We start from the raw sequence: 15,000 nt of genomic DNA, 5'->3' as shown, positions 1-15,000 counted from the left end.
CAAGAACATACCCAGCATGCACACCCCCGAAAGCGGAGTATGGCTGCCTACATGGCGGTTTAAAAAAGCGGTCATACACGTAAAAGCCCACTCGCGTTTATACTGGTGAACGTGGGAGCTGCAGCCCACGAACGCAGAAGAAGAAGAAGAAGTCTTGCCTCCAAGTTTGAGAGTCGTTGTCCTTCACAAAAATGAACTCCGATTGCAGTGTAGATACCATGGCATTGATCATAACTCACTTTGCTGTTGGCACAACTGTAAGCTTATACCAGTCTGTGATGAATACAAGTCGAGCCGAGTTCCACAGGAACACAGGGCCGTAAACTGCTGCTGTAGGCCTGTATAGGCAAAACCTAATTCCAACACCATTTCGTGTATAACTGACCACACACACACATGCGCGCACGCACGCACGCATGCACTCATGCACAGACGCACAGACATACATAAACGTATGCACAAACACACACACATGCACGCACATACAAACACACACGCACACATACATACGCGCGCGCACACACACACACAATGACACATACACACAGACAGACACACACACACACACATACACACGCACACAAGGCGCGCGCGCGCGCGCATACACTACACCCCTAACCGCGAGAGGTGGTCAGTGGAGTAACCGAGTGACAATATCCCGTCTGTTCGACACACAGGCACAGACACACACACACACGTGCACACACACACACACACACACACACACACACACACACACACACACACACACACACACACACACACACACACACGCACGTCACGTTGTGTGCACGCACACACACACACACACACACACACACACACACACACGTGCACACACACACACACACACACACACACACACACACACACACACACACACGTGTGCACGCACACACACACACACACACACACACACACACACACCCAACCGAATGGAGAATGTCCCAATCTGCTCGATGCACGTGGGCTATCGGGGACCCATACCACACTGTACCGTTGTTTGAAAAACCACTCTGTCATGCATGGTATGAATGTCCTTCTCTGTCCCATCTTCTGCATCCTGTAGGACGGTGGATTCCTGCTGATTAACTATTTACACGGTGCGTGCTGTTCCTGTTTCCATCCTGCCCTGGACAGCGGCATTTCCTCCTCTTATGAAAGCCACCGTTTATATCAAATTCCGAAGGGACGTCTCGTGCTTAAGGCTGCCGCACACGGTGTCTGTCGAGGCGTCCGTTTTTAGAGCGGAGCGCGCGGTGAGTTTACACAAGTCAGTTTCTTAGTGTTCTTCATCACTTATTTTCTGCCTCATTTTCTTTCTTTTTTTCGCTCAGATAGACAAGCAGTCGACGTTCTCTTAATTAAGCACGTTATTTTCGTGGGGGCGAAACCCGTAGTAACTTGGAGCCGACGCTCCGCGCCTGCAGAACTGACGCTTTGACGGACGGTGCGTAAGGGGCTTTAAATGTCTCGCCAAGCGAATGAATAATGCTCCTCTGTGTTCAGCCTCGCCGTGACAAGCCCGACAAAATGGTTGACCTCTGCTCGCCTAGGTCTGCTTGATGGGCGTCAGCAAGATTGATCATGGAGACACTGAATGTAGGTCGCTGAACAACAACAACAACAACAACAACAACACACACACACACACACCGCACATACACACACACACACACACACCGCGCACACACACACACACACACACACAACGCACATACACACACACGCGCGTGCACGCACACATACATGCACGCGCGCACACACACACACACACACACACACACACACACACACACACGTCATATTCCGTCTGTCCGTCCGCCTGGCTGGCTCTCTCTCACCACACTCTCTCTCCATTTCTCCCTCCACATTTACCCACCCTCTCTCTCTCTCTCTCTCACAGCCCCTCTCTTTGTCAACCCTCTCTCCCGTCCATCTCCTTGCCTCCCTGTCTCTCTATCCACACTTCTCTTTGATTCTCTGCTCCCCTCTCCCTCTCCCTCGCCAGCATCGTTTCGCACCCTTCCCCTCACCCCCACATCCTCTGTTCCCTCTCCTTCTCAGACTCGTGCACGCACGCTCATTTTGTGCTGACAATGGAAATCGGAACACATCGACATTCATTCTGCTCGTTGATAATATTTTAATGACGGATTTCTTTAAAAAAAAAAAATATATATATATATATACAGCTATATGTTTTAACAAGCAATGGTGTGAACAACAGAGGACTTCCATTAACACATGATTACATTCATTGGTATGCGTGGGAGAGAGAGAGAGAGAGAGAGAGAGAGAGAGAGATAATACAAGACAAGTGGTTTATTGTACATCGGCCTGAGGCCATTATACAAACACATGGGAAGAGGGGGGGTGTTGGGGAGGAGGGGGGCAGGGTCTGGTGTGGTCAGGGGTCGGGGGGTGGGGGGTGTGGGGGGTCGGAGAGATAGAGAGAGAGCGAGAGAGACAGAAAGAGACGGGAGGAAGGGGGAGGGAGAGGTAGGGAGTGGGAAGCAGAGAGTTAGATACAAACTTTATTGGACCAAAGGTAAGATGCATCGACAGGAAAACAGAGAACATACAAACATCTAAAACGTTTGTTCAATGGGTGGTTTCCAATCAGTGTTGTTCGTCACTCGTGTACTGTATTGTCGCGTCACGATCACACATTCCCTGTCTTGGACCCAGAATAGTTCCCTCAAACCTTTCAAGGACAAAACGCTTGGACAGTAAGCTAAAAGCCCAGTTTTCAATCGCGTCATATATATAATTTTAAAACATCTTCAGATGGGGGTCATCGGCTGCAAGAGACACAGTTTACTGATAAATCGACAGCTTTTCCAAGCTTTGTGCTGTATCAGCGCAGCCGTATTGAAAATATTTTGCAGACCATTGTTTCGTCTCAAGCAGATAAAAATACAAAATAGCTTGATCTAGTTTTGAGGGACCGAGATGGCTCACACTTGTTGAATGCTTACATTCCTAAACGGTATCCCCAGAGATGGTCAGCATATCGGATGGTAACCTTTTCGCGTCATTGTCTTTCGGGTGGAAGTGAACACTTGGAACAGGACGGCCAAGCCAGTAAAAGATACCGAAAACATTTATCTACATTTTTTTAAATTTCCTTCACGTATCGTGCTTCTTCAGCTGTCATAAATCGTTTGAATGTCACAGTCATTGTGTCCATATTTTCGTTCGCTATCACATTCTACTTGTGAGTAAAAAAAGAAAAAAAAAAAAAAAAAGTCAGTGGCATTCAATTAACAAGACTTATCCCACCCCCTCACCCGACCCCCATCTCTCCAGATGGCCAGAGAGGACCCCCACACCCTTCCCGTACCCCCACCTCTCCGGATGGCCAGAGAGGACCCCCACACCCTTCCCGTACCCCCACCTCTCCAGATGGCCAGAGAGGACCCCCACACCCTTCCCGTACCCCCACCTCTCCGGATGGCCAGTCAGGACCCCTACACCCTTCAAGTACCCCCTGTCCCTCCCTTCCGCATGGTGGTCGCCTACGACAGGATTTCAGACACAGGACTGAAGAAGAAGAAGAGAACAACAACAATAACCGTAACAACAAGAGCAAGAAGAAGAAGGAGACGGAGAACGAGGAGGAGGAGGTGGTGGTGGTGGTGGTGGTGGAGGAGGAAAGGGATGAACAGGAAGACAAGACAAACCAATGTAGCGTCACACACAAGCGGATGCCAATGCAGTCTCTTCTCATAGTTCAACGAAGTACACTCCTGTCAAGCTGTGAAGACCTGAACCAGTGTATATCCCAGTGTGAGACGCTGACTCAAGAATGAACAAAAAAAAACAGCGCTCAAGATGATGTACATTCCACTCTTGCCTCCCTCTGCAGGAACCATGCTGTCGCCCTACAATGGATTCCTTCACACTGCAATGTGCTGGGCAATAAGACTGCTGACTCCCTCGCAAAGGAAGGCACTATAAACGAGCAGATGGATAGGTTCACCAGCTACTCAGAAGTAAAGACCATCATCAAGGCCAAGCAGCAGCAAAAGTTGATACAAAAGCATTCACACCACAAAAGGAAAGACCCCCAACTACCCGCTGACTAGGCAAGAACAGGTGTCAGTGTTCAGACTCAGGACAGGCCACAACAGCCTAAACCACCACTTACACACTGAATTCCGCATTGGTAACTCAGCACAGTGCCCCTGTGGGACTGACAGCCAGACAACAGACCACCTGCTGCAGTCCCGTCCCCTCCATGAGGTGCTCAGGAAGAGGTACTGGCCAGACCCAACTCCAGTGACCTGGAAACTCTACAGCTGTGTGGAGGACCTGCAGTGTACAGCTGCATTCATCGCGGAGACTGGGGCGTCCATCTGATGAGCGAGAAGAAGAGAAGCATGCACCTCAAGGACTATATATTAACTGATTAAAAAATATTATCTAACAAAATCATCATGCGCTAAAATCGTGGGACCAATCCAGGCTGTGGCCCTTCACTCCTGAGCGGAGTACTTTCCCATGAAGAGCCAGGCCCCGCTGAGGTTGTCTCGCACGGCGTACATGAAGGGGTGGTCGGCCCTGACCTCCACAGGGAGAGAGGCGGACAGAACCATGATGACTGCAGTGGATGCTGCAGCCTCCGTTCCTTCCTCAGACACCTCAATCACCGCCTGGACCCAGAAAGAAGGACTGCTGTAGTCAGTGATTATGTTAATATAGTTAATCATTCAGGTGTGTGTGTGTGTGTGTGTGTGTGTGTGTGTGTGTGTGTGTGTGTGTGTGTGTGTGTGTGTGTATGCCTGTTAGAGTGGATTTCTTCTGCAGAAATTTGGCAGAGGACAACACTGTCGTTGCCACAGGTGTTGTTTTTTTTTCAGAACCGAGTGCGTGCTGTGCACGGGACCTCGATTTATCGTTTCATCTGAATGACTAGACGCTCAGTTTGATTTTCCATTCACACGGCTTGAGGGACAAGGGCGAGACCAGGATTCTAACCCGGAACAGAACAATGCAACACAGCACAGCACAGCACAGCACAGCACAGCACAGCACAGCACAGCACAACATAACACAGCACAGCACAGCACAGTGTAGTATAACATATGAAGGAGTGCGTTGCACAGCAATGGACGAAAAAAAAAGAAAAGAAAAAAGAAAAAAAAAGATTGAAAATAAAACCCAGCACAACCACAGCGCTGACGATGGCATAACATGATGCAATATAACAGAAAAACGCCGCACAGCACTGCACGACACAGCACCACATCACAGCGCGCAGCACAACAACCACCCTGTACACCACACAGCACTACACACAGCAATACATCACACAGCACTACACACAGCAAACTACGTCACAGTCTGAATACCCTATGCACAACCCACTGACCGGAAAGACAACACCAACACTGAAAAAACAATTATATGACTTATCCTCAGACAAAGGCAGACAACTGCAAGACGCTGCTGTTTTATTTTATGCTTCCTTTTCTTTGTCTGAATACAAGTTACTGTTCTTGTTTCTGTCAATTCTACGCTACCGTGTCATAGGAGGTGGTTCCCCGTTGTCTCACCTGGTGAATGACATCGGAAATGTACAGGTTTTCCGCGGTGCAGATCCCGCTGAAGTCGGCTCGAGTAGTGAAAGGTAGCGTCATCCTCATGGACCTCAGTGTCTCCTGAAAAAGGGGAACACACCCACTTTGCCTCTGTTTGTCTGTTTGTTTTTCTCAATATACTCGATGAGATCAAGATGATGAAATTATCAAGATGGAGCTTCTTAATCAAGTGTTTGTTGGTTCTAGTTCCCATCTTTACTCGTTTACACGATTGGTATTTTACATCACCATTTAGGCAGCCAAACTCCGTTTTGGGGGCAACTATATGCTGGTATTTTCATATTTCCATAACTCAGTGAACACTGACTTGGACAATGGAATCTTTGTTGTGTGTAAACTAGTTCGTCTTTTGCTTGCAACTTATTTCATCTTCTGCTCCACACACAGTCTGTAAAGGCTTTAAAGCAAACCTAAACGTATGCTGACAATCAGGACAGGAAAGAAATCTCTATTTAAAAAAATGTCCAACCACTGCAGCAAACATTCGACTCAAGGACTTTATAGACCCACGGGATAAAACCCCAACAGTCTAATTACACGGCTTTTGCGCCTGACACAATGAGGATCAATGCAAGTCACAACAATACAACTTTATCGTCATATACACACGAAACTTCCCATTCACCCACCATCACCCCCCACACTCCTCCCGCCCCCTCCCCCCCTCCATACACACACACACTGACCTTCAAGCTGAACTTGCTCTCAGACGTGAACTTGGGCAGACCAAGCTGCACGTTCACAGTCCTCATGTTCCGCAGGTGGTTGTTGAGCGCCTGGAAAGTCAGCCTCCTTTCTACGTCACCCAGAGTGTTCCGCGTCATCGGCAGGATGACGATCATGGAGAAGCGGCCATCTTGGTAAGGCAGTTCCACAATGTGAGCTGACATGTCGTCTGCATGGGTGTAGCTAAAAGGGAGGAAATCCAACTTAATACTGACATGCAGATCTCAAGTTAACTGCAAAAGATTGATTGCACTATAAAAGTGATAACTGTGAATGCCGTACATTTTGTGTAAATTACTGAATACAGCTATTTGTTGTTGTTGTTGTTTAATCTTTTAAACATATCTTTGCATTACCAGATTATTACAAAATATTGAAAATAGCATCTGTAATTAATGTCTTTGGACAGACATATTTCAAATTCCAATTACAATAGCGAAATCACGGACATAATACATAGTCAGAAATTAGAGGATAAGTCAAAGGGCGAAAAACAAACAAAAAACATTACATCAATGTTCGTTGAAATGAATACTTCAATACTGAAACAGGATTCTACACGATCAAATACTGTGTCATGTTTTCAAGTAGCTAAGAATCACACACGAAACCAGTAAGTAAATAACAATATATATATATATATATATATGTGTGTGTGTGTGTGTGTGTGTGTGTGTGTGTGTAAATGTATTAAAAAAACAACAACAAAAAGCCATACTTTAACGAAGCAGTGACCATAAAGATTAAGCAATAAACACGTCACAGTAACTTTCAGTGTTTCAGATAAGAGAAAGGCGCTAACACTGCTGCCCATAACTCGTGTTGTTTTGTCTTATTTAAAAGACCCAGACTGACTAAAGTGTGCTGATCTTATTGTATTAACGTTACTTGTAGTCTCCAGTACGAGTCATCATTTGCACGGTTGTGGTTGTTCCATCATCCCTGTAGAACGGCTGGTCTGAAGTGGACTGTGCGTCAAACTTCTCCTTCCATCCACCTAAAGAACAAATAAACACGCACACACAAAAAAGAATTAATCTATCAGAACAACGAGAAGGAGGAGGAGGAGGAGGAGGAGGAGGAGGAGGAGGAGAGAGAGAGAGAGAGAGAGAGAGAGAGAGAGAGAGAGAGAGAGAGAGAGAGAGAAGACAAGAAAAAGCAACATTCTTTATTTTCGAGAAGAGAATAACAGATAAGCACTGATGTGCTTTTTTGTGTTTTTGTAGTTGTTGTTGTTCCTTTTTTTCTATATCTTAAAAAAAATTATTAACATCCAGTCCCTGCCCTGAACAATGGAGAGACAGACAGACAGACAGAGAGAGAGGGGGTCACACATGCATCAGTTAGCCACCCATAACAGCACATTTACACCTCCAAACCAAACGAATGACGAGTCTTCTCAGCAGCGAATGGCCCCTCGAACACGAACGTACCTTTGAAATAAATGGCATTCAGAAGGATCATGGCTGTCCGATCATCAATGGTGCCCGGTTGCAGTAAATTCTGGATCTTGTTTTCAGTTTCCGTGGCAACCCAGCTGTTAATGGGAGCCTCCGGCCCCCCCTCAGCATCGAAGTCAAATTCATCAAACCTGTAGAGAATTTACACAGGTGATCACAACGGTAAGTAATCAACTCTGTTGAGGTGGTTATGTGGTCCCTCCTGTTTATTCATCAAACCTGCAGAGAATTCACACAGGTGAGTATTTAACTCTGTTGAGGTGGTTATGTATTCACTCTAGTTTATCCACCAAACCTGCTGAAAATTGAATCATGCGAATATTCCACTCTACCAAGAAGGTTATGTATTCACTCCTGTTTATTCATCAAACCTGAAGAAAATTGACACAGGTGAGGATTCCACTTTGTTAAGGTGGTTATGTATTCACCCCTGTTTATTCATAAAACCTGAAGAAAATTCAATCACGTGAGTTTTTCCCCTCCTTAAAAAGGGATTATCTGTTCCCTCCAGTTTGTCTGTTTCTCTGTCAGCAGGATCATGCAAAACAATGTGGACATATTTTCCTGACAGTACAAGCCTGGTCCCAGTATCTCACCCTCCCTCATACTTCCCTTTCCAGGTCCTACTTAATACACGAAACAAGACTACTCCCAATCTCTCTTCAACAAACGAAAAAGCCAAAACTACTCACGCTGCTCTGTACATATCCTGCAGTCCCGATCTGAAAGAGTCCTCAATGGGCAGGTTGGGTTTGACGTAGACAGCGTTGGCCACGTTCAGTGTCACGTTGCCCGAGTTGGTCAGGCTGTTGACCAGAGCGGCGTAGGCCCTGTGAGCTTTGTTGTTTCTCTTCAGACGTTTCAGGCCCAGCACTTTCATCATCTGCTTGGCTGTGTGTCTCCGTGCACCTACGAATTTCACGAGTTTCAGTTTCAATTTCTCAAGGAGGCGTCACTGCGTTCGGACAAATCCATATACGCTACACCACATCTGCTAGGCAAATGCCTGACAGCAGCACAATAGAACGCGCTTGTCAGGCCTTGAGTGCATGCTTATGTATTTGTGTACCTATCAGAGTGGATTTCTTTTTACATAATTTTGCAAGAGGACAACACTCTCATTGCCATGGGTTCTTTTTCAGTGCACCAAGAGCGTGCTGCATATGGGACCTCAGTTTATCGTCTCATCTGAAAGACTAAACGCTCAATTTGATTTTCCAGTCAAACTTGGGAGAAAGGGTGAGAGCGGGATTTGAACCCACACCATCACAGACTCTCTGTGTTGGCAGTCGGGCGTTTTAACCATTCTTCACAGAGTTCAGGGAAAAGAGGATGAGGATGAGGAAGAAGAATAAGAAGAGTCCCCACACAGCTGTTCCCCCACACCCACACACCACTCCCTTTTACCTGTCTGCCCAAATCAGAAATATTAACTGTAATCATAAAACGAATTAACCTCCTAAACCAAGAGAATATGAAGCACACAAACCCACAATGTGTGTTTTTTAAAGTAAAAATATCTTTTCACTAATAGTATGCTCTGCCTCTGCATTCCCTGACTCTTACCCATGTAAGTCATGGTGAGGGCGCTGTGAATGCTGTAGGGGGAGAAAACCATTTCGGGGTTTTCCTGCTTTAAGACGTCGTACAAGTTGAGCGAGAACTGCCCGCTGGCGTCAGTCAGCCGACCAATCAGTCTTCTGTCACGTCGGTTGAACGGAGAGTTCCTGTCCCTGCCTCGTCCTTGTCCCGGTCTTCTTCCACGTCCTGGTCTTCTTCCTCGTCTTCTTCCAGGTCTTCTTCCAGGACTTCTTGCTCGTCTTGGCCATCGCCATGGTACGTTTGGCCCTCCCACTTGTAGTCCCGAGCGCATTAGCAGAAGATTATTTGAAACAAAACATACAGATTAAATATTTTGTGTACAATGTGTTGAATCATTGAAACAAAAGCATCAGATATTTCACTTAAAGATAGTTTGCAACAACAACCCCACCCCCACCGCACCCCACCCCACCCCCAAAAAACAAGCAAAAAAAACAAACAAAAACAAAAACAAAAACAAAAAAAAAGGAGCCATAGTCAAACAGAAGGAACAACAACAAAGAACAGCAAACGAAACACAAGATATGAGCACAACAAAACAAAATGAAGCTTTCTATGCCGACTTGTCATCTGAAAGCCCTGATAGACTCCTCACAGCATGTTTGTTGAAAATGATGGATGAAGAGTGTGGAAACAATTATCAGGCAGTATAAAGATTCATTCTCTTTCCCTATATTCAGGAACGAAGCCTGACCCTTTCCCGCCTTCTCTTCTTCTCAGTTTGGTGTCATGCCGTGACGGGCGCAACAGCCGAATGGTTTAAGCGTTGGACTTTCAATCTGACGGTCCCGGGTTCGAATCTCGGTGACGGCGCCTGGTGCATAAAGGATGGAGATTTTTCCGATCTCCCAGGTGAACATGTGTGCAGACCTGTTACTGCCTGAACCCCCTTCGTGTGTATACGCACGCAGAAGATCAAATACGCACGTTAAAGATCATGTAATCTATGTCAGCGTTCGGTGGGTTATGGAAATAAGAATATATCCAGCATGCATGTCCCCGAAAACAGAGTATGGCTGCCTATGTGGCGGGTAAATAATAATAAAATTAAAAAAGGTCATACATGTAAAGTGTTTCATGTGTGTCTGAGTGCGTGTGTGCGTACCTGAAATCTGATTGAATGTCAGTCGGCTGTACCCAGGCAGGCAGCCTGTTGTGCAAATAACCCCGTGCGTGTTTGTAAAGCGCTTAGAGCTTGGTCTCCGACCGAGGACAGGTGCTATCAATCAATCAATGCAACGCTGTCTGTGTATCTTTTATTTATTTATTTTACTTTATCTAGGGAAAGGATGTTTACCTCCTCCATCCCGTCTTCGGATTTCCCACTTACCACTTTCTCCAATTTGTCGCCTGAATCTGTCCATTTCGTCTTCTCGGAGTCCTGTCTTCCCTCTCATACGGACACTTCCAAGGCTGCGACGGTGCAGGCCTCTGGCGAGTGCCACGTCATCATCTTCGTCACGTGCATTGTCGTCGCCAGCGAGAACCAGGGTCACTGTGGGTGGGGAGATGATAAGTGTGAGACGTTTATAGTGATATACTTAAGAACGGGTTTCTGTTTATTTATGCTCATATGCATACACATGTAAATGTTGTTCTTACTCTTCACACAGTCACAGCATGGATCAAATTTCTCTGTGTGATTTTCGGGCAGCGTTCCGTTGGTGGATTCGCGTCGCCATAACCTGATGCCGCCAGTCTTCGTTTCTGTCTGTAGGTACGTATTTGTTTTTCTGTGAAAGTAGACTGCTGCATTGTTTTGTTATGAACAACCTGGGATCTTTTACATGCGCCAAATAAGTACTGCACATGGGGCCTCGGTCTCTCTCTCATCTGAAATACTCGCACAGGGACCATCTAACTGGGAAGGGGAGGGACCATCTAATTGGGTAGGGGAGGGGAGGAGAGGGGGATGGGTAAATACTCTAGTCTTTTAAAAATACGAATCTGCGATCGACGACTCAATACATGGAGAGAGATGTAGAAGAAAGGCTGGATTTCTATGTAGAATCGGGTTTCGGGTTTCGGGATTGGAGATGAGGGTGGGGTGTTGGGGGAGGATGGGAACATTTTTGACTCACTTGTGTAAACAAAGTGAGTCTATGTTTTAACCCGGTGTTCGGTTGTGTGTGTGTGTGTGCGTGTGTGTGTGTGTCTGTGTGTCTGTGTGTCCGTGGTAAACTTTAACATTGACATTTTCTCTGCAAATACTTTGTCAGTTGACACCAAATTTGGCATAGAAATAGGAAAAATTCAGTTCTTTCCAGTCATCGTGTTTAAAACAATATTGCACCTCTGGGATGGGCACAAAAAATTTTTAAAAAAGAAGCCTAATTATATGCAAACTGCATTTACTGTTATATTTATATTTTTGTGTTCTCTAAACTTGGCACTTTGACCTCTTATTCTGACACAACAACAAGAGGAGTCATTATTATCATTTTTTGTTCAAACAGGAACTTCTTTTGCTAAGCATGGAATTTTTATTTATTTTGCAAACGTTTTGGTGCAGATAGTAAAAAAAGGAAATTACTCTGTAATCAATGCTAGGGGACTTAATTTATCACAAGTGAGTCTTGAAGGCCTTGCCTCTCTTGTTTATAAAATCAAATGAAATATTTCATCATTAGTGAAGTGAACATCATTAGTCAATAAGGAAAAGAAGTAGTTTCTCGAATAGATAATATATAGAAACGAGGATGAACGAATCACGATAAGTAAGTCCGTACATGATTAATCAGTGTGGCTGTGAATCCTACATGACAAAGAATACTGGACACGTGAAAAAAAAAACAACACCAAAACGCTCCGGTGCAAGTTAGCAGAAGGAAGGAAAGAGTTTAAACTAGAAAACCAACGCTAACTCAGTGAAATCATTCGAAATTAAATAGTTGAATAATTAAACAAAGCAAATTAAACACAATATTTGAGAGAGGAGCTGAAGGAGGAAGAACAGAAGAAAGACAGAAAGAAAGAAAGAAAGAAAGAAAGAAAGGAAACATAAAGATATAATAAACAACTAAAGATACAAGGAATTAAGAAAGAAGGAAATTATTTAAAACGAAACAAAATTATGGGGAAGAAAAACATGCATAAACCACGAAAAGAGTGATCATGTAGATGAAGCACAGGATTAAAGAAGAAGAAGAAGAAAGAGGTAATTATGACGATGATGATGATGACGATGATGATGATGGAAGAAAGAAGGAAATGAATAGCCAGATAAAGAAGAAGAAAAAACCAAGGAAACAAGAGAGAAACAAGGAGAAAAATGAGAAAGAAAGGAAGATAGATACAAGATCAAAATTAAAGAAAAAGATAAAATAAAATTTAAAAAATAATTAAAAAATACATATATGTATATAAGGAGAGAAAATGACTGAGGAGAAATAAACAAAGCGACAAATAAACAATTCAAACAGAAAAATAACAAGAAAATACCTACCGGCAAACAGAAGCAGAGTACTCAGGCAGATCAGAGTGAAAGGTCCGAGCAACTTGGCCATCTTGCCGAGTGTGACCAGTCAGGAATCCAGCCTTCACCTCATCCTATAGACTGGTGATCATGTGACCTTATTTACATAATGATGAGCATCAGTGTCCCACAGGCGCTCGGTTGTAAGTGTATCTTGGATTCGTCAGAGAGGAAATCATAATGATTCGTTATTGTTTGGAGGTAAATGTTCTGTGCTCATGTTTGATATCTATATCGGATATATCCGCTTCTATCTATCTATCTATCTATATATCCATCTATCTGTCTATCTATCTATCTATCTATCTGCATTTGTCCGTGGGTTTTTGTCCATATGCATTTATATTGCCTGTGCCAGTATTTGTTTCTTTATGTGCTTTTGTGGGTTTTTTTTTTCAAACACATCAAGTTCCCCGATGATAAACGGGAGGTAAGCACGCATAGAATTTCAATATGATTATCATTAGCACAAATAATTAAGTAGCTGATAGCTTTTTGTGTGATATGCACATAGAATTTTGAGAACGTAGAGCTGTCGTGTGAGATAGTAGTATCAAATTTGTTAGTTTGTATATTCATTTTTTGGTGTTGCTTTGGGATTTTCTGCTGTCTCATCATCCATGCGAGTGGCATCACACTCACACTACTCATCCTCAGTTCTCCGTACACAGCCACACCCATAATCGTCTGCTGCAGTCCCAGCACTGGCAGCCCAAAGTGAGGCGACCTAGTTTAGATTGGCTGGTGGCTACACACCAGAGGAGACCCTGCACTGCAGCTGGGTCAGTGCGGTAGAGTTCAGAAGTGTCTTTTCTGATTCAACATTCACAAGACAGCTGAAGTCACCGACTGACTACAATAATCGCAGAGCCAGACTGAGTGAGCGTCTTCCCGGCACAGTGGGAGCAGGGCATGACAGGCCACAAAATTTGGGACGTTCTATTTTTGATGATAAATGGTGATGGGAATTATAACGATGCTACTTCTCGGGTCCGTTTAGGTTTGGCACTACGTGACAAGGCTCTAAGCTTCCTTTTCCATTTTTTCAATCCAGTCTATGTCAATGTTTTACACAAACCTATAGGGTAGTCTCTCAAGGCCTGTACAGCGTGTTGGGTTTATTCAAAGGTCAGGTATCTGCTTGCTTCATTCTAACAGCAGATGTGATGTAGCGTATATGGATCAGTCTGCACGCTTTGACATACTGAAACTGAAAACTCTCATGATGTATCCCAGCGTCAATCAGGCTCGAGAAATACAGGCACCTGCAGTGTTTTTCAGGACATTGGAGCAACACTCTCAAAGACACACACGTGAAGCAGTTAACCCTCGACTGTGCTGTCCCAGTCTTCCCATATGAGAGCCCATAGCACACTCAGCTGTGAGTAGGAGCCAGCAACGGTTCATAAATTCCCTGCCCCTGGTGGATAATGATCCAAGCTACGTCTTCCCAGCCGTCAGTCTGTGACACTTACCACTTCGCCACGGTGGCTGTGGTGTATGTTCAGGCGTTAGTTTCATCTCTGCTCCTCTGTATAATGTGTTGCCGATGCCAATGATGTCAGTGTTGTGCCCACCCTTCTCCCTCACCACCTGTGTCACCTTGATGACGTGGTGCTCAGTGGTTACATTCCAGCCGATGCCAATGATGTCAACGTTGCATCCACCCATCTCCTTCACCGCACGTGTCAGTCTGGTGCACAGCGCGTGCATTGCAGCATCCGACTCTCATCTTCTTTTCTTTCATTCCTGGAAATCTACTTTCCTGGTCTCAGCTTCCAGCTGAGTACGGCTGTCATCTATCATACTTCCATTTCTTGGTCTTTCTTCATTCCTGTCAGCGCAGTTTGGGTCTCTGGGTTTGCTTTCCGTGACAAATGGTGTTTAACAGGACAGTGTGTTATCCCTATGTCCAACCTGGGGAGAAGGAGAGGTTGCACGGAGGACGAATTGAAGGCAGTCGGATGGACATGGGCCCAGTTGAAGAAGACAGCTCATTCCAGAATCCACTGAAGTGCTGTTGCGGTCTTATGCTCCTCAAGGAGACCTAAGGATTAAGTCAGGTAAATCAAATTCGATGTGTAAGCTAATGCAGGACTGACATTATCCATTTCGTGTGCCGCCCCTCAGT

At 44.9% G+C, this 15,000-nt stretch overlaps 1 protein-coding gene across 1 annotated transcript; it reads right to left on the bottom strand.

Annotated features, from left to right (window-relative positions):
• Positions 1–2,167: 2,167 nt before the first annotated feature.
• LOC143289256 (serpin B6-like) lies at positions 2,168–12,943 on the bottom strand. The gene is made up of 9 exons (XM_076598243.1): positions 12,840–12,943; positions 10,725–10,889; positions 9,359–9,646; positions 8,485–8,701; positions 7,766–7,923; positions 7,221–7,329; positions 6,293–6,515; positions 5,562–5,666; positions 2,168–4,658 (listed from the first exon to the last, which is right to left on the bottom strand). Exons 1-9 carry the CDS (start codon positions 12,898–12,900, stop codon positions 4,482–4,484), a joined length of 1,503 nt encoding a protein of 500 aa, XP_076454358.1. The 5' UTR covers positions 12,901–12,943; the 3' UTR covers positions 2,168–4,481.
• Positions 12,944–15,000: the final 2,057 nt, after the last annotated feature.

This window comes from Babylonia areolata, chromosome 13 (assembly GCF_041734735.1).
Source record: "Babylonia areolata isolate BAREFJ2019XMU chromosome 13, ASM4173473v1, whole genome shotgun sequence".
In the NCBI taxonomy this organism is placed as follows: Eukaryota; Metazoa; Mollusca; class Gastropoda; order Neogastropoda; family Buccinidae; genus Babylonia; species Babylonia areolata.
Note: the sequence above shows the minus strand (reverse complement) of the source record. Positions and strands in the feature narration are given on the sequence as shown.